Source organism: Bos taurus, chromosome 24, assembly GCF_002263795.3.
Source record: "Bos taurus isolate L1 Dominette 01449 registration number 42190680 breed Hereford chromosome 24, ARS-UCD2.0, whole genome shotgun sequence".
Lineage (NCBI taxonomy): Eukaryota > Metazoa > Chordata > Mammalia > Artiodactyla > Bovidae > Bos > Bos taurus.
Window position 1 is genome coordinate 53690892 of NC_037351.1, and position 26161 is coordinate 53717052.

The 26161-nt window shown below is 37.9% G+C and overlaps 1 protein-coding gene across 5 annotated transcripts; it reads left to right on the forward strand.

Annotated features, from left to right (window-relative positions):
- The first annotated feature begins 966 nt into the window (after nt 1-966).
- Nucleotides 967-25026, forward strand: POLI (DNA polymerase iota). 5 transcript variants are annotated; one of them, XM_024984262.2, is made up of 11 exons: nt 1238-1606; nt 2785-2907; nt 4374-4489; nt 6239-6403; nt 10474-10626; nt 12393-12629; nt 13527-13705; nt 14508-14599; nt 16948-17078; nt 22164-22369; nt 23963-25026. In XM_024984262.2, the coding sequence occupies exons 4-11, from the start codon at nt 6307-6309 to the stop codon at nt 24770-24772; spliced, it is 1905 nt and encodes a 634-aa protein (XP_024840030.1). In that variant the 5' UTR covers nt 1238-1606; nt 2785-2907; nt 4374-4489; nt 6239-6306; the 3' UTR covers nt 24773-25026.
- Nucleotides 25027-26161: the final 1135 nt, after the last annotated feature.

The window sequence follows — 26161 nt, forward strand, 5'->3', positions numbered from 1 at the left end:
CAAACTCGCCTCCCATCCAGGCTGCCACTTAACAGTGAGCAGAGTTCCCTGTGTTATACTGTAGGTCCTTGTTAAGTTTTCCACTTTAAATACAGCAGTGTCACAGTATCTTTGAGTCAAACAACAAAACGCAAATATTAACATACTAGCTAATCATGTTAGTTGGAGAAGGAAATGGCAACCCACTCCAGTATTCTTGCCCGGAGAATCCCATGGACAGAGGAGCCTGGTGGGCTACAGTCCATGGGATTGCGCAGAGCCGTACACGATTGAGCAACTAACACAATCATATTAGTTTACAAGGTCGCCTGGCTCTCACCAAAATTTCCATCTATTCCCCCACCCCCATCACCATAAAATTTCAGCATCTCCAGGTTAGCATTTCTAACAGTTGACCGGGAGAACAAGCTGCCTTCGACATAAAAATAAACATTTAAAACTTGTGATAAGAAAGTAACTCCGAAGACCAAAAGGGGGAAAAAAAAAAAAAGAGCTGTTCGGGATGGTAAATCCTCCTTCAAGGCTACGCAGGAGAGAAGTCCCAGACGCCGGTCAGGAGGATTTGCAGCCCCGGTGGCCGTCCGGGCTGCTGCTGCTAAGTCACTTTAGTCGTGTCCGACTCTGTGCGACCTCATAGACGGCAGCCCACCAGGCTCCCCCGTCCCTGGGATTCTCCAGGCAAGAACCCTGGAGTAGGTTGCCATTTCCTTCTCCAATGCATGAAAGTGAAAAGTGGAAGTGAAGTCGCTCAGTCGTGTCTGACTCTTAGCGACCCCATGAACTGCAGCCTACTAGGACCCTCCATCCATGGGATTTTCCAGGCAAGAGTACTGGAGTGGGGTGCCATTGCCGTCCCGGTAGCCCGCGGCTAAGCGCACACTGCGCAGGTGCGAGCCCCGCTGTTCCCGCGGAGCGCGGGCAGCCGCGGCCGGAAGCTGTCTTTCGGTGGGCGGTCGCCGGGGGGGAATGGAGAAGCGGGGGGTGGAGCCTGAGGAGGCAGGCGGCGGCGACGAGGAAGCGGACGAGACTCGGGCCATGGAGCGGGCGGAGGCGGGGGCGCCCGGCGGCTGGCCCGGGGCGCTGGAGCCTGACGAGCTCGACGACCTCCCTTGGTGTAAATGAGCAGGCGGGGCGGGGCGACGAGGGCGGGCGCCCCGGGCGGCGGCGGCGGCTGCCGCCGTTGGAGAGCGACCGTCCCCTTCCCGCCCGCGTCCCGCCGTCTTCCCGGCTCCGCCGAGAGAGCGGCCCATCGCCGCCTGGTGTTCTGAGGCCAAGGTCCCCGAGAGGGGCGGCTTGGCCCAGAAGGGGAAGGTCAGGCGCGTCCAGTGGGGTAATGGAGGCTGCGCTCGTCTCCCTTCAAACAGCCCCGCGAAAGCGGAAGGGGCCTCGGGTGTCTCAGGGTTGCGGAAGCGGGAACCTTGTCGCCCACTTGGCAGAGGTTGCGGCCCGGCCTCAGCGGAAGGGACCGCCCGGCTCGGAACCGAACCCGGCCGGGTCTGCAAGTGGCCGCCTCTGCTGACCCGCTTCCAGCCTCGGGGCCCAGCCCCCGTGGTTTGGGGCCAAGGCTCTCTCCTTCCCAGCCTCCCCGCCCTTCGTTTTTAAAAAGGTTTAAAATTTTTAAATACTTTTAGGTTTACAGAGAGATGCACAAATAACTTTTACCGACTTTAATGTCTTACGTCACCGTGATACATTTGTTAAAGTAAGGTTGGCATAGTAATTAATACTCTTAACGGAAGGACAAGCTTTATTCAGATTTTACGAGGATTGATTTTTTTTTCCATTTAATTTGTTTCTGTTCCAAACTCCAAACCAGGATACCACATGGCATTTTAGCCTGCCACGTTTTTAACTGCTGTTAATAGCTGAAATCTGTCTTATCCCTCTGCCCCCTCCACCAAGATGTGAACTACTTTTTAAAATTCAGGAAATATTTACTCATTTAGCAAGTATTTAAATATTTAAATAGCAAATATTTAAATTTAGCAAGTATTTGTTGGTAGTCTAGGTATCGGCTATTCAGCATTGAACCAAATAATCCTGATCTCATGGGAGCTAAATATAGTCCACTGGGACCCAGAGATTCTGTCTTCTGTTTTGTGTTTCAGGTTATTTTTTTAAGGACACGCCACTTAGAATAATTTTTTGTTGTTTAGTCGCTAAGTCACGTCTGACTCTTTTATGACTGCATGGAATGGACTGTAGCCCACCGGGCTCCTCTGTCCATGGAATTCTCCAGTCAAGAATACTGGAGTGGGTTGCCATTTACTCCTCCAGGGGATCTTTCCCACCCGGGGTTTGATCCATGTCTCCTGCTGCTGCTGCTAAGTCACTTCAGTCTCCTGCATTGGCAGGTTAAATCTTACAAGGAGCCACCAGGGAAGGATAATTTTTAAGTTGGTTGGAAGATTTGTGTTTATAAACTTTTCAGCCCTTTCCAACTTACTGTAAATTTTCCTATAAACTTGAAAGTCCTAGGATTAACTCTTGCATCTTCCGTTATTGATAAAAGGTTTTTTTCCCTTAAAATTTATTACTATCCTGAGAAAAATGCAATACACAAAGAACTAGTAAACAGGACTGAGGACTCTCTTGTGGGTGGAGTTTCTCTCATATCCTTGTAAGTTTTAGATTCTTTGACACATGTAATAAATCCAGGAAAAAAAACTTAAAAATCACTCTATATTCTTTCTTGGTTGCCATGTTTTAAGGGAGTGGCAGTTGCTCAGAGACGATAAACAAGCTGAATGTGTTTTTTTCACTTGGTTGCTTATTGTGCCACAGTACATGATGAGCTGGAACCAGCAGGAAGTTCTTCATGTAGAGTCATAGTACACGTGGATCTGGATTGCTTTTACGCACAAGTAGAAATGATCTCCAATCCAGAACTAAAGGACAAACCTTTAGGTAATTCTGGACTTTGATACTATTTTCATTGTATGATATGATTTGTTATTATTTATTCTGATTTATTAATCATATTAATGTTGGAAGCAGTTCTGTGATGCTTCATAGACAGTAATCTTTATTTCACTACTGGATGTAAACTTTATGAGCCTCATTTTCTAAATGGCAAATGTGAGAGAAGTAGTATAATTAATCAAATAGGAAGACCACAATAAACTTCTAGTCTTTTTCTCAATGTTTGAAATTTTACAGCCATTTTATCTCAAGAATAACCTTTAAAAAATTTTAATAGGCATTTTCAACTATTCTCCCACTTTTGAAATTAACTATTGAATTGTGTAACAAAATATTTGGATTTTGTGTGACAAAATAATTGGATTTTGAACAACCCAAAATATTAAGGCATGCATAGTACAAGCTTTTCATGAAAACATAAGTATGTTTTAAAATAAAAGGCAAAGACATTTTACATTGGGGAGTTAGTATTGTGTTGGCTTATTTTAATATTTTATTTTTACATTAGAAAAGTAAATTTCTAAAATTTTATGCATGTAGTAAGGATTTATCTTTGAGTAAAAGCATGCTGGGAGGGATTGGGGGCAGGAGGAGAGGGGACGACAGAGGATGAGATGGCTGGATGGCATCACTGACTCAATGCACATGAGTTTGGGTGAACTCCGGGAGTTGGTGATGGACAGGGAGGCCTGGCGTGCTGCGATTCGTGGGGTCGAAAAGAGTCGGACACGACTGAGCAACTGAACTGAACTAAACTGAAAAGCATAAACAGCAGTTTTGGTCACTTGCTGCTACCCCCTGGTGTCTACTTTGGTTTTGATAAAGCCCAATTCAGCTCAGCTTAGTTTACTAAGGAACAGGATGACTGATGAGTACATTTTGGCTTTCTAAGGTCTAGGGTCTTTAAAATTTCCTAAAGATGTCAAGGAGTTAGGATTAGGGAACCTGAATTTTCTTCATTATGCATTTCTAATTAGTAGCATTGTAAGATGTTGTGTAAGTAAGTAAGATGCCAGCTTCCCTGTTGGCTCAGTGGTAAAGAATCCACTGCCTGCCAATGTGGGAGAAGTGGGTTTGATCCCTGGGTCTGGAAGATCCCTGGAGAAGGAAATGGCTACCACTCCCAATATTCTTGCCTGGGAAATCCCACGGACAGAGAAATCTGGTGGGCTATAGGCCACAGGGTCCTAAAAGAGGTGGACAGGACTTAATGACTAAACAACAACAACGACAATATTTGCTAATACAAATGAAAGCCTATGTTGTTTTCTCCTAGAAACCGTCAGCATAATATTCCTTATTTCCTGGTAATTATTCATTATTGCATTTTAATTTGTTTAGTCGATAAGTCATATCCGACTCTTTTGTGACCTCATGGACTGTAGCCTGCCAGGCTCCTCTGTCCATGGGATTCAACAGGCAAGAAGACTGGAGTAGGTTGCCTTTTTCAGGAGATCTTCCCAGCCCAGGGATCGAGCGCCAGTCTCCTGCATTGGAGGTGGATTCTTCACTGCTGAGCCACCATTAGCAAATATATGACTACTTAACTTGGGCTGGTGACACAATGGTGAGTCCGTATAATCCTGCCTTAAAAGACTGATTTTTTAGTTAAGGAAGTGACTAATCTGATTTTTTAATATAGTTTACTGATGAATCATGATTTATTACTTTTGACCCCGTGATTCTGTTTTGGGGCATCATCTGACATATCAAAAATAAGTGAAATGTTTCTTTGCCTGTTTATAATATGAGAATTTTAGGAAAAAAGCAAACAGTTTTAGCAATTATAAGTCACTGGTAAATTAGAAATTTTAAGCAGTGTGTAGATGATCATAATTTAATCTTTTTGATAAGGAGGGGGTTCATAATGCCACTTCACTGTCTAATCTTTTCTGTAGGTTACTGTGAAGAAAAGTTCAGTCATTAGAACATTTACTAGGGGAGATTACTAATAACTTTGTAGGTTGGCACTTGGAGAAGGCAATGGCAAGTACTCCAGTACTCTTGCCTGGAAAATCCCATGGATGGAGGAGCCTAGTAGGCTGCAGTCCATGGGGTCGCTAAGAGTCGGACACGACTGAGCGACTTCACTTTCACTTTTCACTTTCATGCATTGGAGAAGGAAATGGCAACCCACTCCAGTGTTCTTGCCTGGAGAATCCCAGGGATGGGGAAGCCTCGTGGGCTGCTGTCTATGGGGTCGCACAGAGTCGGACACAACTGAAGCGACATAGCAGCAGCAGCAGGAGGTTGGCACTTGTAATAGAACATAGCTTTATATTAATTGGGAAGTTATTCAGAAGACAAGTTAGATTTTCTAGTAGTTAATTATAGTCAGTTACTTTCATCCACCTTACTTTTGGTAAAACATGGCCTCAGTTCAGTTCAGTCGCTCAGTCGTGTACAACTCTTTGCGACCCCATGAATCACAGCACGCCAGGCCTCCCTGTCCATCACCAACTCCTGGAGTTCACTCAGACTCACATCCATCGAGTCAGTGATGCCATCCAGCCATCTCATCCCCCGTCATCCCCTTCTCCTCTTGCCCCCAATCCCTCCCAGCATCAGAGTCTTTTCCAACGAGTCAACTCTTCTCATGAGGTGGCCAAAGTACTGGAGTTTCAGCTTTAGCATCATTCCTTCCAAAGAAATCCCAGGGCCGATCTCCTTTAGAATGGACTGGTTGGATCTCCTTGCAGTCCAAGGGACTCTCAAGAGTCTTCTCCAATACCACAGTTCAAAAGCATCAATTCTTCAACGCTCAGCTTTCTTCACAGTCCAACTCTCACATCCAAACATGACCTAGAGTTATATATAAAGTTACATAGAGTTAATTCAATATAATTTGTTTTTTTATTGTTTGAAAAAAATCCTGGAAGGACTTTATTTGTATCTTTTTGCTGAAGACTTCATAGAATTGTTGATTTGTGGTAAAAGTGAAAGTATTATTTGCTCAGTCATATCTGTCTCTTTGTAACTGCATGGACTTTAGCCCGCTAGGCTTCTCTGTCCATGGAATTCTCCAGGCAAGAATACTGGAGTGGGTAGCCATTCTTTTCTCCAGATTATCTTCCCAACCCAGAGTTTGAACCTGGGTCTCCCACATTGCAGGCAGATTCTATGCTATCTGAGCCACCAGGGAAGCCCCTGATTGTTAAAATGTACTTCATAGACCTTTGATGGATGGAGGCTATATTTTTTAACTGAGATAGAGCTTTTTATTCTTATCAAAACATTGTATTATAACTTACAATTATAATATGGAATAAGTAAATTTTAATTTTCAATTTTCTCATAAAATGTTTGTTTTTTATAGGGGTTCAGCAGAAGTATTTGGTGGTTACCTGCAACTATGAAGCTAGGAAACTTGGAGTTAAGAAACTTATGAGTGTCAGAGATGCAAAAGAAAAGTGTCCACAGCTAGTATTAGTTAATGGAGAAGACCTGACTCGCTACAGAGAGATGTCATACAAGGTTACAGGTACAGATTTTGGGCAATATACTTTCAGCATTAAATTTTATATAGGATGCCTGTTAGCTACATGATTGTTCAGTAAGTGTAAAGTGCATAAGTCAGTTTTCTTATTTGGGGGCTTTCTCATTTAAAAAAAAATTATATGAGAATGACTTAATATGTCATGAGTAAATGGTGAAAGAAACGTATAGTTGGAAGGAATTGAACTCAGTCATGGGTCATGTTTATATAAATATGAGAAAATGTAAAAAAATTTAAAGTGAGAAAATGGAAGAAGATAAACCAAAGAAAACCAGATACTTAAATTTAAATGCAAGCTTGAATGAACTATGAAGAAATATGCTGTACTCTAATGTACTAATGGTAGTTGAGAGAGACCTCTGTAATGTTTAACATAATTAAAAAACAATTTGTTAGGAACTGTTAGCAAAGACAATGAGTATATTAGATTTTTTTTTTAGATTTTTATGTATTTGAAATATTTCTAAATATTTCTAATATGAAATATTTAGATATTTCAGTGTGGATAAACTCCCCCTTACTAAGGTTTGGATTTGAATCTTGCTGTTTTAGTAAATTATAGGAAGAATGAAACCATACGTGTACTGGAATATGGCAAATAGATATCATTTTAAAGTGTGTAAGAATCAGCTTTTTACTTGTTTGCTAGTATTTTTTATTTGTTCTTTTGTTATTTGTAGCAGTTTTCAGCTGAAAGGGTTAAATATACTATCCCAGAGCTCTTACAAATTAATAAGAGGAAACAAGCTTAAGCAAAATGGACAAAGGATATGAATAGGCAGTTGACAAAAAGCAAACTTGACAATGTGAAAATGGAATGCTTAAATTCATTCCTAAAAATAAGAATGTGAGAAAAAGTAGAAACAAAGAATTACAGTCTTAAAAAAAGCAATCTAGAAGCATCTTTTGAAATTAAAGATACATACTGTGTTCTTTAACCCAAAAATATAACTGCTAGGGATTTATCAAATAGAAGTAAAATGATAACACATATGTACAAAAATGTCTCATAGCATGATTCATAAATGCTAAAAATATGGAATGAAAACATGTTCATCAGGATGAAAATGGCTAAATGAATTTAAGACTTCTCTATAATGGAATATTACATGGCCATTAAAAATAGCTCATTGGTATCATTTCATTTGATTCATAGAGGTATGCCTTGTTGAGTGGGTAAAAAGCAAGATGCAAAAACCTGTATCAGGTTTTTCCATATGTGTAAAACAGTGACCCAAACACCTTCCCCCACATATGTGTATGTGTCTATGTACGCTTAGGAAGAGAAAGAAGAGAGGGTTTGTACTAGGTATTACTGGGTAACTTCTGGAGGGGCAGCTAAGCTAAGTCACTTCAGTCGTGTCCGACTGTGCGACCCCATAGATGGCAGCCCACCAGGCTCCCCCATCCCTGGGATTCTCCAGGCAAGAACACTGGAGTGGGTTGCCATTTCCTTCTCCCTGGAGGGGCAGGGTGGTGCTGAAACAGGGGGATGAGGGAAGAAGGGATAGCCAAGCAAAAAAGACAAGACTGTGCTCCCAAAATACCACTTGTGTATCTGTGCACAATTGTATGTATATATCTGAATATTCAGAGAATAATTTTTTATGTACATAGAAGAGATGATGTAATACATACAGTTGTACATCTTTGTTTTTGGTGATCTTTCACATCATCCATATAGCTCTTTCTCATTCTTTTTAATGCCTGCACAATATTCTATTTTGTCCCAAACTTATTTAACCATTCCTTTACTGATTTGAAGACAGTATGTCTCATTTTACACCTGTTGTCCGTATGTAATCATTAATTGCATCTCCTTTAATTCAAAAGATATCTCATTTTGGATGATAAATTATGTAGTTTCTCTTATGCTGCTGCTGCTGCTAAGTCGCTTCAGTCGTGTCCAACTCTGTGCAACCCCAGAGATGGCAGCCCACCAGGCTCCCCCGTCCCTGGGATTGTCCAGGCAAGAACACTGGAGTGGGTTGCCATTTCCTTCTCCAAGTTACTCTTATAGTGAGGGGTTATTAGGCTCTTACCAACTTTTTGCTCCTAAAAAATATCAATATGTGCTTCAGTAGACATTTTCATATAGAAATTTTCATATACTTTGGTGAAGATATCCTTAGGTTTCGTGAAGATAACCTAAGTTCCTAAAGGGTAACTGCTTGATCGAAGATAATTTGCGTTAGGAAGTTTGAATACTGCTATGTGGTGTACTTCAGGTTTTCCTAGCACGTTGCTAGTATGTATGAGAGTATTAGATATTCATAAAGATTTTGCCTGATAGTCGAAAAAAATAGTAAATCATTGTTTTGATTTGCATTTCTCTATGAGAAGTTTGAGCATTTTTTTTGGTGTACTTTTGATCATTTATATACATGTTTTGTCTTTTTTGCTTTATAATGTCAGACTCATTGGTCTAAATGATTTCTGTACCACTGCAGCTCTTCACAGTGAAAAGTATACTAGAAAATCAATGCATAAATCTCAGTTTTTACACTGATTCTTAATTTATAAATTAGTATCTTGAAAGAATTAAAAATGCACTAATATAATAACAAGAAATATTCTAAGCATGATTTATACATTGATAAAAAGTTATTTTGTTGATTTTTTTCATGATATTTTTAGAGTTGAAATAGGAATGTAGCCTAATAGTCCTATACTGAATTTATCTCAGACCTATGTATGACATATAACCTTATTTACTTCATACCTTTATTCTACAGTATTCCATTTTTTTTCTCTAATTACAAACTCCTTTCTTTGGCCTTGTGTAATCATAAGGTTTAATAAATGCATCTTGTTTATGAAATTGACATATTGACAGCAAAAAAGATTAACTTCACAAATGGATAAGTGATTTATTCCTGTGACCTGGTAATAGAAATAATATAATCAATCCATGTTCAGCAGTTACCAGCTTTGTACATGATTCTGTATTTAACTTGCTTTTCTGCTTGGTAGTTAAAATTTGTCCTTTATTTTTCTTATTGTAGTATTGTTTTGATAAGCTTTTATTTTTTACTTGTTACTGCTAGGCATCAGATATATACTTTTGGGAGAAAAAAGGCAGAAATTGGTGAGGGAAATTCAAAAGAATTCTTTTATATGGGCAGACACATTGTCAGTTTTTCCCTCGGTTTTCTCTCAGTAGGTTGGAAGTGATTTTTGATGGTCACTAGATCATACTGTTTCTTTATTAACTGTTTTACCCTGCTGTTATCAGTGTTAGCACTAATAAAACAGAGCTTTCATATTATAGGACTTTAAGAACATAAGCCTTTTGTATAATAAGTGACTAATAAGTTGTTTTCTGCCACCCAGCTGGTATCAGTAGATGATTCAGAGGGAAGTGAAAATTCTTCTTAATGGTTTCAAAGTTAAGTTTTAATCCTAAAAATGAGACCTGATAGTCTTTTTGAACTTATTTCAAATCTTGGTTCAGTTCAATTTAGGAAACATTTGACATAAGGACTGGCATTGCGCTAGAGGCTGGACATACATGTGAGTCACGATCCATCTCTGTCCTTATGGGATGAGTTGGAGGGTGACTAGTCAAAATATTGCATTGTGGTATATTTTGTATTAAGTAACTTTTCTTTTTGACTTAGTATTCATTGGAAATTTAAGTTTTATTTTGTTTTGCCTTTTTAAAATTCTAGTGAAAAATATAGCTTGAGTATATTATTACTTTACTTTTCTAAGCAGACTTTATGACCTACTGCTTCAAGATCATAATTAACTATTTTCATTGACATTTAATGTACTACAGATAAATTATTGGTATAGGAGATTGTGCTAAATATATTGCTATGAGTATCTGCCCAGGGAATGTTATTTTTGGACTTATTTTATTGGAAAATACTGCTTTTGTGCAGAATATGGCACAGAAAAAAAAATCCCAGTTAACTGACTTTATTCAAGATATTGTGTAATTGTGAATATACGTACAACCTTTATTTTGTTATTTTTTAAGCATAAAAGAGTTAAATCTATTCTAGTTATAACTTCAGTTACATCTGTGCTCCAATATTATTTTAATTTAGAGTTGTTGGAAGAATTTAGTCCAGTTGTTGAGAGACTTGGGTTTGATGAAAATTTTGTGGATCTAACAGAAATGGTTGAGAAGAGACTCGAGCAGCTTCAAAGTGATGAGCTCTCAGCACTGACTGTGTCGGGTCATGTATACAATAATCAACGTAAGTGGGTTCTTATGCACTCTATTTAGTAAATTAAAGTACCTGCATTTCTCAATGTTCAGTCAGTTCCGTGAGTTGACTGTGTCTTTCGAAAGTTTTATGGCTTTTGTTGCCATAGTTCAGCCATCTAAGGTGATTAAAATTAGATATTGTTATTCCATATTAAACAGGCAGAAAAAGGTATTTTGATGGCCTACAGCTCAGTGCTTTGTGCGCTTTTCATTTCTCTGACACAGTCCTGTGTAAACCATTTTTAAGTGTCATACCTCTTTTAGGCCATCCTTAAGTTACAGGAGTTGGCTTCTTGGAGTAATTTTTGGTTTTCCTAAAACCATCTTAAGCAAAATTCTAGGTAGACTAAATTTGCCATTGTTGCCTCTTTGCTTGTTCGCTTCTATTCTCCCAGGGCACCAAGAGCCTCCCACGTTAGCCCTTGTGGGAGTTTATCCTGGCCTACCTACCGTCCTTTGCATGCTCATATTTAATCAGTTCAAATTCATCTCCTTCACAATTAAAGTGCCAATGACTGATGATATTCCCAGGGCAGTATTGTGTTTGAAAATAAGCTGTAGTCAGCTCCACTGAATATCTCCTTGGGCTGTCAAACATCTAGTGACTGCTGGTGACTTCTAGACCCTACCACGTAGAAGGCAAGCTCCTGTGTTCCTGTATAATTTGTCCTGACCTACTTGCTCCTGGGTCTCAGCCCGCCTGTGCTTCCTCTTACCCCCCTTTTCGAGAGCTGATGTGATCAATCTCCAGTCATTCTCCACCTGTCTGATATTAAAGAAGAAAAGAGGTGGAGCTTCAGTTCTCTTTTATAAGCAAATACGAAGCTTTCACGTGTCCTTTGCACTTGTGCTCTTTTGTCACTTACAAGGTCTTGGGTAACAAGAAGGTTCCAGGTGTGTTTCTGTATAATTTTTACAGCAAACTTGGAGTCCACTAGTTAGAACATATTATAGAGACCTAGGTTTTATGGCCTACAAAGTCTAATTCTTCATGATTCTTTTCTCTTTCGCATAAGATTTTGTTACTTTTTTTTTAACCTACAGAGAAGTTGATGGAACAGTGCAGTGAGAACAGTCATTATGCCCTTCCTTGTAGATACTCCTTTTGTATCATTTTACACATTTGCTTTATCTTACTGTTTATTGATCTGCTGATAGATCATTGAGCATTTGAAAGCAAGTTGTAGACATCATGGCACTTCAGACATAAATACTCCTGAGGATCAGGATATAACTCTAGTGTCATTTTCACGTCTAAGGAAGTTTGTTTCTATATGGCAGTTTCCCTCTACTTTTAATAAAAGATGTCTTAAACTGTATACAAATCCAAAATTGTTTTTAGTAGCACATACCACTAGTGTGAAAACTTTAAATTCAAATCTTTGAATCTGAAATGTTAGCTATATCATTAATGTAACATTTTTACTTTTATGCTTACTTCCCGGTAAACATGAGTAAAAGTTCTGGTAGTGCCAGTAGGAATTTTTTATGAGAGATCAATTTTTGTAATCTGTTAATCATTCAGCACTCTCAGTATGTATTTGCTATCACAGGCCCTTGGAATTCACTTGTGATAGTTATTTTACAGAATTGCTGTGAAGAGCCAAAAGAGATTAGTTAAGTGTGCAGCAGTGTGGTGGTGTTGAGGGGTAGGATTGGATATAGATTAAGCCCTTTATCTTTTAAAAACTCATTTGTTAAAAAACAAATAACGTTTTGACGATGACTTTTAACAACATCGGCTGTTTTCTATAGCTGTAAACCCACGTGACACGTTGCACATCAGACTCCTTGTTGGATCTCAGATTGTGGCCGAGATGCGGGAAGCCATGTACCAACAGCTGGGTCTCACTGGCTGTGCTGGAGTGGCATCTAATAAATTATTGGCAAAATTAGTTTCTGGCGTCTTTAAACCAAATCAACAAACAGTCTTACTACCTGAAAGTTCTCAAGAGCTCATTCATAGTTTGAACCACATAAAGGAAATGCCTGGTAAGACAAATATATTTGAAAAACATATATTGGTTTTACTATATTTCTTTTAAGTTTAAATATTACAGTTATGCATAATTAATTCTTGTAGAGTCTGTGTACTTGGCTCTTGTGTGTGTTAGTTGCTCAGTCAGGTCCAACTCTTTGCAACCCCGTGGAGTCCCACCAGGCTCCTCTGTCCCTGGGATTCTCCAGGCAAGGACACTGGAGTGGGTTGCTATGCCCTTTTCCAAGAGATCTTCCCAACCCAGGGATTGAACCCGTCACTCCTGCACTGCGGGAGCCATCAGGGAAGTGTACTTGGCTCTTGGTGAAAACCAAAAGCCCCCCCAAAAACCTGACGTTTTCTGGAGAGGATCTATATTAGGAATTTATATATATGAAAGTACTTTTCTAATTTTCCCTGCTTTTATATTGTTTGAATATGATCATGAAAGTTATAACCTGGAAACATATGGTCCTTTATTTTTAGTACCTGGTTCATACTTTAATACTGTACCTCCATCTAGAGAATGGAATTGGTCTTTCACTAACTCTATTTTGGGATTGTATATAAAATATTAGGGCCACAAAGGACCTTCGAAAGCAGCTAAGTCCAGTTTTTATTTTAAAGGTGAGGAAACTGATTTTCTTGAGGGGTTCAATGACCTATTCATATCATTGGGCAAATTTGTATTTCTGAAGATCAAATGCTTACATTTTTATAGACTATCAGTAATATGTGTATTAAAATTCATTTCTGTGGCATTAAATTTTAAGTTTGATCTCAACAAAAATACCAATGGTATCCAAAATTATGGTATCAAAAGATGTGGTTGATATGTTTACAATATTTTAACTAGCTAATTTTAAAGAGCAAAGCTACTGTAACACTACATGCGCCTCTTTTCGCTTTAGGTATTGGCTATAAAACGACCAAACGTCTGGAAGCACTGGGCATCAGTAGTGTGCGTGATCTTCAGACCTTTCCATCCAAGGTATTAGAAAAGGAATTAGGAATTTCAGTTGCTCAGCGTATCCAGAAGCTCAGTTTTGGAGAGGATGACTCTCCTGTGACTCCCTCAGGACCACCTCAGGTATGTGACGATGTTACTTATTTTAATGGAGTACTGGTGGTCACATTATTTGAGATAAAGATTTCCAGTTTTACTACTGTATTCTTACCGTTCCAATTTGCTTATTAGGTTAGTACGTGATCGTTTTCCTGTGAGAAGGCTATTATATTAAATTAATAAATATTCTTAAATTGAATCTAAGAATTAGTATTTAAATCTCAAGTTAGCCACTTTGACTATTGCTTAATTTTAATAGCCTGTATTGTATATAGGAGGCAAAATAATTTGTAAAAATATTGTTTTCAGAGTAGTCTAATGATTTAGGAAGTGGAGAAAGTTTATAATCACCCAGGTAACAGTGATTTTTTTTTTCCTGTGAGATAATAATATATATATATTATCCCATAGTCATCATAAACCTTTCATGTAGGTAGTATTAACGTTTGTTCATACTTTTTCCTCCCTCCCTTACTCCCTTTTCCTCCCATAATTTTTTTTAAGATGAAGATACTGTATTTTACAAAGGGTAAGTAACTTGCCCAAGATTAAACTGAGATTCAAGTCCTAGGAAATTAAGAGCCTCACTGTAATTACACATTAAAGCTTGGCATTGGTACTAGAGCTTTGTAATTTTCTTGATTTCCAATGCACTTTCTAGTGGAGTACAACTTGCATATAAAAGATTTAGTATAAAAGTGAGCTAAATGGCTCAAATCAAGCATAAGAGGTAAAGAAAGTGTTGATTATTTATTTGACATATACACTGATAATTGGATATGCTTATTTGGGTTTATATTAATACTTATTTGTGCTTCTTTGGTAGTCCTTTAGTGAGGAAGATTCATTTAAAAAATGTTCATCAGAAGTTGAAGCTAAAACTAAGATTGAAGAACTACTTGCTAGTCTTTTGAACAGGTGATTTTTCCGTTTTACCATATCATCTTACAGATTCTGTGTATAGTACATGGAAATACTATATATTTACTATATATACTATGTATAGTGTATACTTGATGTTCTTTCTTGGAATTTGCAGATTAACTGGAGACTAAACATGTAAAGATCATCTATCTCTGAACCTCTCCACATTATAAAGTATTACAAAGATAGTGACACATGTCCTTAACTAAATGTAATTCATCTACTTCCACTGGTCTTAATATTAGTAACATTGTGGTTTACTGTGGCTCTTAAGCTGCTGATCATACCTAAGGGAGTTTTGTGGGTATCTCTGGAATCGCTACACTTACAAATTTGTGATGATTGAGGATAGCAAATTGATGGAGAAAGCAGAAGAACCCTTTTATCTCCTGTGCCTCAGACTATAGAGTCAGACGAAGGAATAACTTAATGGGACTCTGTGTGAGCAGTGAGGGTGACTGTGTGTATGCTCAGGGTTACTGGCCTTTAAATACATGAAGAGTGTTAATTGGAATTATGAGTATACAAATAGCATAGCATAAACTAAAAGACATTTTGTTTTCTGATGCTCCTTTGCCGTCATATATCAATTTCTCAATACTCCATAGGAGAGTGTTACTTCCTTTCCTCCCATTTCTTTGATTTCTCAAAATGGGATGTTAGGGGTCTAACAGCTTTGGGTAAGTGTGCTTCCGTAATGATATTAGGATGGCCTCTGTGACTAAAAAAAATCGTTTTTGGATGACTAACTCTCAGAAAACGGATAAAGTGAAATGTCCTTCAACTTTGCTGCCACATGCATTGCAGTTCTCGTGTCTTGAGCAAGGCCATGCAACTCATCATTTGCTGCACGAAGCTGGCTGACTGTATGACGCAGCTTCAGGGATATGACTCAGGCCGAGCCTTTGAGAATGCTGGTGAAACTGGGTCATCTGCTTTGCTTCAGCTAAACAAGACTATTATGAAATGCCAAGCCACTGGAAACAGTTCTAGACAAAGGGAAACCACAAGAATTATACATTTTATAGGTTCCCTTATTTGAAGAATCAACCCAGAAATGAGTCTAGATGCCCTAAACCTATGAAACACTATTAACCGTATCTCCTTATCTTTGCTTAGCATGCCCTCTTCTATACAGTGGCTTCTTATTTCAGTGACTGAGGTATATAATGCCATCTAGCTGGCAAAAAAAAGTATCTGAGTATGCGTGACTGTTCTTGAGCATATGATTATTAATACGACAGATATGTAAGAGGTATAAAATCATACATTGTTTAATCCTTTCTCCAGGCACTGGCCTTAAGATTCCTTAGAGTTTAACCCCTTTTTTGTATGTCTTAATTAGTTACAGGAGCCAAATTATACTCTTTGAATTGCATATTAACTTAACAGAACAAGTTTAACTGGAAGATGTTTAAACTAGTAACATGTTTATAGGAACCAGTTGAGATATTTTATTATCTTAATAAAACAGCAGTCAAGAAGTTTTGTGATTAAGCAATAAGGAAAAAAATGCTTACTACAAAAATCTAAATATTCTAATTCAGAATCAATTTGATTATGCTTAATACTATTTGTATTTCATGTTTGTGATCTTTTAGTGCATTGGCATACATATAGAAAGGTAAATGTTATTCTTTGATGACATTTATTTTCTGTTAGTGATTAGATTTTCTACTTTTTAAGCAAATTTTCCATGGCATTAAAACTTTTGTTTTCAACAACAAAACCAAGATCATTTGGTGGATCACTTTTTAAGATTCGTGGACGAGTGTTTCCTTTCCTAAATATGTAATTGACCCTTCACGTTATTGTTCTAATATGCCATATAATGATGATATTACTGACTCCCTTGGATATATTTGAGAAGTGCTTTTTGACAAATAATTTCATTAAATATTTGTTTTCTCTTTGTAGTCTTTTTAATGTGTAAAAATTTTGTCATTTTTCATATATTTGCTTCTGTCAGTAAATGATTCTCAGTTTCTTAAATTTCCTGCTGATTTTAACATGTTACTTTTAGTTATGATTTGGATTTGGATAATAAAATGGCTTGTTACAGTTGTATCTTATTTCTGCTTTTTTCCTGATAGCACTCAATTCTGTGTGAGGCCTGAGAGCCTTACATTTAAAATTTCAAGAATTTTATTATGAAGACTTTATGAAATTTACTTGAGCTATTCAGGGACCTTTATTGCCTACTGCCTGATTATCAACTATATTTATAATTGTTACAGTTACTCAGTCTGGCACCTTTAAATAAATGAGGTATAGTCGATAATCCAAAAAAAAAAACACCAACTTTTTCTAATTCCTTGTTTCCTGTTTCTCTTTATTTTTAGAGTCTGCCAAGATGGAAGGAAGCCACATACAATAAGGTTAATAATCCGTCGGTATTCATCTGAGAAGCACTACAACCGTGAGAGTCGTCAGTGCCCAATTCCATCCCACATAATTCAGAAGTTAGGAGCAGGTAATGGATCATTTAATTGGCATTCTGATCATTTAATTGGCAGGTTGAACTCTTAAAAAAACAAACTTTGAGTTAGAAAAATGATCCAAAAATGGGTAATCCTCACATGGAGTTAGTGAGCTATTAAGTACTTTTTTTCTACAAGAAATTTTCATTAGAAAACTTTTCTTGTTTCAATAGATAATAAAAGTAAATGCCCTGTTGAGAATGCTTCCCAACTCCAAAGAAAACACCAAACTATGATAATTAACTATATGGCATGAGATAATTTCTTTATGAGCATTTAGATTGTTTCCATTTTTTGGCTGTTCTAAAAAACTGGGCTGTGGACATTTGGGTGCAAGTCATCAGGCAGATATATGCTTTTGTTCATCTTAGGTAGATTACAAAGCATGGAATTTCTGGGTTGTATGGTAGTTGAACTCTTAAGAAACTGCCAGATTTTTTTCCAGTAAGTATAACAAGGTAGATATTCAGCAACAGTATAGAGGCTTTCAGTTTTTTTCATATTCTCATTTATGTTTTATACTACCATTTTCTTGACTCATTCTCATGACTATGTAGTAGTCTTTCATTGTTTTTTCTTCTTTTATGGATATTACTTTTGATATCATATCTAAAAATTCTTTGCCTAATGAAAAGATTATAAATGTTTCCTATGCTTTTTTTTTTCAGAAATTTTATACTTTTAAGATTTATATTTAAATCCACTTTGAATCAATTTTTATGTGTTGTGTAAAATTAGAGTTTTAGTTTATTCTTTTGCATGTGAGTATCCACTTGTTCCATAGGATTTGTTAACAGACTGTTCTTTCCCTATTAAATTGCCGTGGCATCTTTGTCAAAAACTAACTGACCATAATAAATGTAAGGGTTTCTTTTTTGCCTTTCTTATCCCATTGATCTGTATGTTTATCCTTATTTCAGTTCCACCCTGTCTTGATACTTGTACATTTTGAAATTAGGTGGTGTAAGTTCTTCAGCTTTGTTCTTTTATGAAGTTGTTTTGGCTATTCATGGTCCTTGGCTTTGTGGAAATATTTTTTTTTTAAAGGAATTTTATTTCTTTGCTTGTTATGAGTTTATTCTGATTTTCTATTCATTTTGAGTCAGTTTTGGTAATTTGTATCTTCTCAGAATGTATGCATTTCATCCAGGTTGTCTAAATTGTTATCATGAATTGTTAATATTCCCTTGTAATTCTTCTCATTTTTATAGGGTCTACAGTGATATCCTCTCTTTCATTCTTGATTTTGATGATTTTTTTTTCCTTTGTTATTCTAGTAAGGTTTATCAGTTTTGTTCATCTTTTCAAAGATTCAACTTTTGGTGTCATTAATTTCTCAGTTTTCTTTCTACTTTGTATTTCATTTATTTTTACTCTGATCTTTGTTATTTCCTTCTTTCTGCTTGCTTTAGGTTTAATATGCCTTTTCCTCCTGGGTTCTTAAGATGGGCAGCTTACTTTATTTATTTTATATTTACCTGTTTTCTAATAATTCAGGTTTAAAGTTACACATTTCCTTTTAAGCAGTGCTTTCTTTAGCTGTATTCCATAAGTTGTGTTGTGTTTCTTATTCATTAAGCTCAGAATAGTTTCTAATATCTGTTGTGATTTCCTCCTTGACCCCTAAACTTATTTAGAAATTTGCTGTTTAATTTACAAATATTTGATTATGTTTCATATAATTATGTTTCATATAATTATTGTTGATTTCCAATTTGTCTTTATGTTGACCAGAGAAGATACTTTGAGTAATTTCAGTCCTCTTATATTTATTGAGCCTTCTTTTGTTGCCTTGCTTATGGTCTGTCCTGGAGCGTGTTCCAGGATTTGCATTTGAAAAGAAGAGTTGAGCAACACTGTCATACCATTCTACTGAACTAAAATTTGTGGCCTCTTCCTCTAAAATAGCATTTTTTGAATGACAGTTCGTCTGGGTATGTAATTTTTGATTGGTTTCTTTGCATACTTTGAGTATGGTATTCCATTGCTTTGTGTTCCATTATTTTTGATGAAGAGGCAGCTGTTAAATAGTTTAATCAGGAGAGATTCCTGTTACTAGTTTCAATCAAGAAAGCATAACCACACAGAAATTTGAACACTGAAGGTTTCAAAAATTACTAAACTATGATAGGGAATAACTATCAAGATACAAAGATACCCTTAAGAGGTACCCTGGGGCTAAGGAAAAGTAGCCAAGGAAGAGCAGACTTGGAAAGAGAGTCTTCCTCCCCTCCAGGAGAAGATGTGGTTGCAGAACACTGGATGGTGGAGAAATCCTTTGAGTTACCTGGCCCAGAGCTGCTCCGTAGTTACTGGGCCAAGAGAAACCACCCCCTGACCCCCAGAGGAGCTGCAGCTGGTTGGTGGGCACATGGGCAGCCTTGGGATGATGGGAGTTTTCTCCCTGGCAGGGCAGCGCATGAGCTGGGGTACACAGGCGTCTGTGTTGGGAGGGCTTCTGTTGATAGTCCTCCAGGATGTGGGCAAGCTGAGATCAGTAGGTGTTCATACTGAAGAGATCTTCATTTTTCTGCTAGTACAAAGGTGGAGGGCATGGTGCCTGCATAGGAAGAGCTGGAGGAAGCAACCCGCGTAGGCAGGGCAAGCCTGTTAGGTGGGTGTGTGGAAGGACTCCAGGTGAGCCACAGGCCTGCTGTGTGCAGTGTTTGCATTGGTGGTGCCATGGGAACACGGTCACCAGGCTTGACTGGGGCTGGGGTTGCTGAGGGACTGGGCCTTCCACTCACATGTGGTGTGGCAGAGCACTAGTAGATATTTCCACATGTATGTACTGTGCACAGACCAGGTTACAGAAGCAAGAAAAAGTAAAAAACAGTATACTGGAACAGGAAGAGAAGCCCCCTTTCTAATGTAGTGATCCTCCAGTTCTCTCCACTGACAAAGCTTAAGGATTATGTTTAATGTAAAAAGAGTTTCAGAGTCTACCCCATTATCACAGCAGGCAGTAAGTGTGATTTGGAGTTGAGAGGCAGTAAATTGTTACCAGGCATTGTCGTAGCCTTGTTCTCCTTTATATGACGAGTCACTTACCTCTTTTAGCAGTTTGACTATATGTGTGTTAGTCCCTCAGTCATGCCTGACTCTTTGTGACTCCATGGACTGAGTCTGCCAGACTTCTCTGTCCATGAAATTCTCCAGGCAAGAATGCTGGAGTGGGTAGCCGTTCGCTTCTCCAGTGGTTTTTGTGTTTATCTTACTTGGAATTTATTGAGGTTCTTGATTCTGTAGACTAAATTTTTAAATGAAATTTGGGAAGTTTGGGGCTCTTGTTTCTTCAAATATTCTTTCCTTTTTCTTTCTCTTCCTTCTGAGACTCTCATTGCACATGTGCTTGATATTGTCCTATAGGCGTGTTAGCCGCAGGAAACAGGGATTCAATCCTTGGGTTGGGAAGATACCTGAAAGAGGGTGTGGAAACCCACTTTAGCATTCTTGCCTGGCAAATTCCTTGGACAGAAGAGCCTGGTGGGCTACAGTCCGTGGGGTAATGAGTGGGACAAGACTAAAGTGACTTAGTATGCATGTAGGCACACTGATAGTCCAGTAGTTAAGAATCCATCTGCCATTGCAGGGGACATGGGCTCGATCCCTAGTCTGAGCGGATCCCACATGTCATGAGGCCACTAAGCCCGTGCGCCCCAACTCCTGCATGCCCTAGAGCTGGCGCTCTGCAACAAGAGAAGCCACAGCAGTGAGAAGCCCGGACACCACCACTTGACAGTAGCTTCCCACAACCAGAGGAAGCCCAAGCACAGCACTGAAGACCCAGTGCACCCGAAAATTTGAAAATGAAATTTAAAAAACTCATGAGAAAAATAATAGCAACTTTGAAGTCTTTGCTAAATCATACTTAAAGTCAGTTTCTATTGACCGGTCTCCCCACCTGAGTATGAATTACACTGCTGTTTTTTTGTATGTATTGTAATATCTTGTTGACGATTGGACATTTTAGATAATGTAAAACTCTCAATTTGGATTTTTTCCCCTGTGGGTGTTTTTTTTCCTTTTCTTTGTTTGTAACTTGTCTGGACTTAAGCTGCATAATCTACCTCTCCTGTGATGGGTTGCCCTGATTTCTCTGCTTAGGTTCTTTTTGAAATTAAAAACATTTATTTTGGCTTCCTAGGAGGTTACCCTGTTGTCTGCATAGTTTGGTTAGGAAATAGTTGGTCAAAAGTTTGCTCAAATACCACAGGCTGGAAGGCTTTCATCTGTACAGGGAGATGTGCTTGGGTTGGAGGGCACTTTTGAGACGTAGGCTCTTTTCAGGACTGCCTCGGCTTTTGTCTTCCACTCCTCCCTCTTGCATCTCCCTGGTATGCTTGTCTATTCTAGGCAGAGACACGTGGCGTGCTTAGGCCTTCTCTGCTCTCAGTCAGCTGTGGTTCTCTCGTTTCCGATCTCCTGGTTGAATGTTATGTCTGGGCCACTGGTCATCACTCACCCTAGCCACAGTTGCTGTCCCAGCTCAAGAGCCACGTGATCTCATTGGTTTCCTGGCCAGTTTGCTCATTTTTCTGGCATCATTGCCGGTTGCGGGCTCTTGCCCTCTTCCTCCAATCAGGTCAGTCTTTGCTGGCAGCAAAGCTGCTGGCTTTGATGGCCAGCCGCCTCCTGGTGAGACTGCTACCCAGCTGCCCTGTGAGTGGGGGAATCAGACGACTCCAGCTGAGAAGCCCGCTGTCCCCGCTTTCGTACCTGAGTTCTGGCAGTTTTTCATAAGTCAGTGCTTCTCAATTTTTTCACCTTTGGTTCATTCCAGAATTTCAAAATGATTATTTTTGACCATTTTGTTCAGTTTTAATTTTATGCGGAGATTTTCCAACCTCTACATTCTCCCACAACTAAAAGTTCAACATTTCAAATCCTCTGGAAAGTTTTATTTGGCATTTGGTGTTAATGTTGAGATGTCCCAGTTCGGTATGTAATGTCACGGTGTCCCAATGATATCTATCTAGGATTTTAATTTCTTAATCTAGGCAATATCAATTAGATTAAGCTCTTAACATTAATTTATGACATAGTATGTTTATTGTCTTCTTACACATTTTATTTAGGAAATTATGATGTGATGACCCCAATGGTTGATATCCTTATGAAACTTTTTCGAAATATGGTGAATGTGAAGGTGCCATTTCATCTTACCCTACTAAGTGTGTGCTTCTGCAACCTTAAATCCCTAAATACTGCGAAGAAAGGGACTATGGATTATTACTTAACACCTTCATTATCAACAACTTCACACGCTGGAAAGCGCAGTTTTGTAAGTACACTGTTACTGGATTTGTCTAGTTAAATTACAAATATAAATTTGTGTTTAACTGATATAATTTAGAGATTTTTGGGGGGATGAAATTTGAATGACTTACTTATATATATTAGTAGTATCTGTCATATTTTGGTTACTAGCCTTAAGTATATTGTAGTGTAGTCTAAAAATAAAACATAAGCATCACTGGATAAAAGAGAAAACCTTGATAGAGGTACTCTGTTTTGGAACTGTTAAAACATTTTTTAACAGTATATAGGAATATGACGGTGAGCGCATATGAAAATGTTTTCAAATAACTAGAAATCGAATCTTGTTGTCAATTTATACACAAGCTACCAGCAGTTCCCCCACACCAATGTTTTTGTTCAAGTATTTACATTTTCTTGGTTTTGAAATTATATTGAATTCTGGTAGCAATATTGATAGAGTATGAATGCTCACTTTATAATTGTAGGAATTAAGAGTATGGTAATAGAGAGGCAGAGGTCAGTCATAATTTCAAATGATTAAAGAAAATGCTATATAGATGGCCATTCTATAACTTTTGTTTACCAAATGTGGGATGCTTTATAAAATAATCTTTTACTAAATTATTTATGCCTACCATTAACTCTTAATTTAAATGTTTTTGTTATTTTCTTTTATTGTTAATATAATTTTAGTAGTATTTTTGATTACATTTAAGCCTATAGTGAGAACAGAATAGTGTTACGGAAATACTGAATTAGTGCCCTCTTCAAAGTACTTTTTTTCAGTGACCCTTTTTATTAACTGAAATTTTAAAAGATGTTTACTTTTTAAAATTAGTCCGTAGAATGAGGATTAAAGGTCTTTAATTCACGGTAGTGTTAGAGGGGTAAACGTAAGTGCAAGTACCTTGTTCATGTCTGGCACACAATAGGTGCCCAGTCAGTGCCCTGGCCCAAATCTCTTCTGCTCTTACTTTTTTGAAATTACTGTTGTGTTAATGTTTCTTGAATTATATTTGACTATCTATACACTTTTTATGGTGCTTAAAACTAGAGGGAGAATTATACACATTAAAATGGAGGATGTTTTAAAATTTTTATTTCAGGTACATATAAAAGAATGTTACATTTTATAAATGATATCGGATTTTTACTGTAGAAGTATTTTTTTTCTTTCTGTTAAATGTTACACTTCAAAGTAGAGAATTTTAGAAAACCAGTCCTTGATCCTATCTGTGCACATACGTGTTTTAGATTGAGTCATTGGTGAGTCATCATTTGCATAGGCCACCATTCTGTTATCCTCACAATTGGAAGTTTGAATACATGATTGTTAAGGTCCTTTCCAGGTCTCCAGATACATACCTACCTTCTGGCTCAGTGCTGTCTAGGAAGGAAGCCCTCTTCCTGGAATAGTGAGCAAAGGTCCACAGAGCAGTGTGACTAATTGTGGTGGATTAATCATTTCTAGTTATTTGGAACTGGCCGGAAGGACTGAAGTTATGGAGCAGGATAGAAGCATGTTGGTCCCATAATAGCTACAGTTAGACTTCAGCAGCATGAATATTTAAAAGATATCAGACACCTAAATTACTCTGTTATCCTTATGTTCTAGAAAATGAAAGACTGTCATATGGAGGATTTTTCTAAAGACAAGGAAACAAATCGGGATTTTCTACCAACTGGAAGGATTGAAAGTACAAGAACTGGGGAGTCTCCACCAGATCCCATAAATTCTTCTAAAGAAAAAGACAGTAATGAATTTCCCGTCTCCTTACTTCCCGAGGATATTGACCAAGAAGTCTTCAAGCAGCTTCCTGTAGATATTCAAGAAGAAATCCTTTCTGGAAAATCCCGAGAAAAAGTTCAAGGAAAAGGAAGTTTGAGTTGTCCATTACGTGCTTCTAGAGGAGTGTTGTCTTTGTTTTCTACGAAACAAAAGCAGGATAGTTCCTTAAATCCTAAAGATCATGTACCCAAAAGCAAACAGGTCTCCTCTGTATCTCCCTGTGAACCAGGAACATCAGGCGGGAGCAGTTCCTCATATGTGTCTAGCCAAAAAGAGTATTCACATTATTTAGACAGTAGCTTAAAAGATGAACGAATGAGTCAAGGACCTAAAGAATCTCAAAGATTCCACTTTTCAAATACAAACCCTGCTGTATCTGTTTTCCATTCATTTCCAAATTTGCAGAGTGAACAACTTTTGTCCAAAAACCGCACCACAGACAGCCATAAGCAACCAGTGGCAACAGTCTCTCGTCATGAAGGACTTAAAGAAAATAGAGAGCAAGAGTCTCCCGATGAGAAAATTGCTTTTCCTTCTGACATTGATCCTGAAGTTTTCTATGAACTGCCTGAAGAGGTACAAAAAGAACTGTTGGCTGATTGGAAGAGAACGGGATCAGATTTCCACACTACATAAATGAGCGCGCTCCAAAAAAGGGAAAGACCGTTGTTCCCAGATTAACAGTTTATTAAGCTCTCCTAAATTAAACACTAATACTTTCAATAATGTAGAAATGTAATATGAAATGTTCCAGATAAAGCAAACATAGTTATGGGAACAAATTCTGGCATAAAGCATAAAAATATAACAGAAATAATGTAAAATATTACCTTCCTCTCATTCCTAACATGTTTTATATTGCTTTTCAATAAAAAGAATATCATGATCAGCATTAGTATATTTTCCATACATCGTGGAAACACTGGGAGGAAGATATATATGACTGTGTATAAAAAATAAGAGTAGCTAAATCATTGCTATGCTAGAGCAAAGAACAGGGCTTTTTCCTATGAAGTACAGAGTTGCTCAAGAAATTTACCTCTTTAGGAAATAGCCATAAAAAATTCTATTGCCAGCTAAGCTGCTAAAAATGTATAGGTCTTGGTACTATGTACCATTTGATAAGTTGATTTTTAAAAAAATACCAAAGCAGTGTATATTCAATTAATGCTCCTTAGTATACCTAGAACCTACCACAATGCCTGGCACATGGAGCATGCTCAGTAAATATTGAAAGAAAGTTGTGTGGCACAGGCCCCATGAGGAATTGGGTGGTGGAATATATATGTTGTAAAGAACTAGAAGGAACTCTCCATACGGGTTGATTAAGGGAAGGATGACACCAGAACTTCAAAGTGATCTGTCTTTAGGACTGTCAGATAATATAAGTCCACTTCCTCTGGCCCGTCTGTAAGGTTTAAAAAAAGCAAGGGATTGGATGTGTTTGAATCTTCTCTACAATTTTGTAGATGAAGATTGAGAGATGAGATAAGATACACACGGTGACTACACTGATGGCGTCCGCTGTACCCCATCGTTGTCCCTTTTTGCCTTCCAGATTAAAAACTGGATATAAGATTGTGGGCATTTTATAATTTGCAAGGCATAGAGGACACCAAAGTATGGCTCAGCACTGGTTTGGAGCAGTTCTGTGATTATGTAGGTTAACATCATATCGGTGTTAATCCACTGATTGAGATTTATTATGAGCATTTATTATCACATTTAGATTTGTTATGGGCATCTGAGTATTATTCATTTTCAAATATAGGTAAGCATTCTTTCTAGATGTCACCAAGTTCCATTAGTCAAAGTATGCATTTGTAATTATTGCAAAGTAAAATGTTGCACTAATTGTTAATTATGAAAGCTATGTATTGGAGACAACAATTTTCAGTTATTGAGTAGGGAAAGGTATTGACAGTTAATACGAATGTTGAGGTGGTGCAAATACTCGATAACTTTATGGTAAATATTCTTTCTGCGTCAACAAAAAATGTGTGGTTATTTGTTTTTTGGCTTTAT

Coding starts and splice junctions, on each gene's coding strand:
- POLI (XM_024984260.2), top strand. CDS start 2,871: ATGATCTCCAATCCAGAACTAAAGGACAAACCTTTAG. Junction 6,404..10,473: donor GATGTCATACAAGGTTACAG/GTACAGATTTTG, acceptor ATTTTAATTTAG/AGTTGTTGGAAGAATTTAGT. Junction 22,370..23,962: donor ACGCTGGAAAGCGCAGTTTT/GTAAGTACACTG, acceptor CTTATGTTCTAG/AAAATGAAAGACTGTCATAT.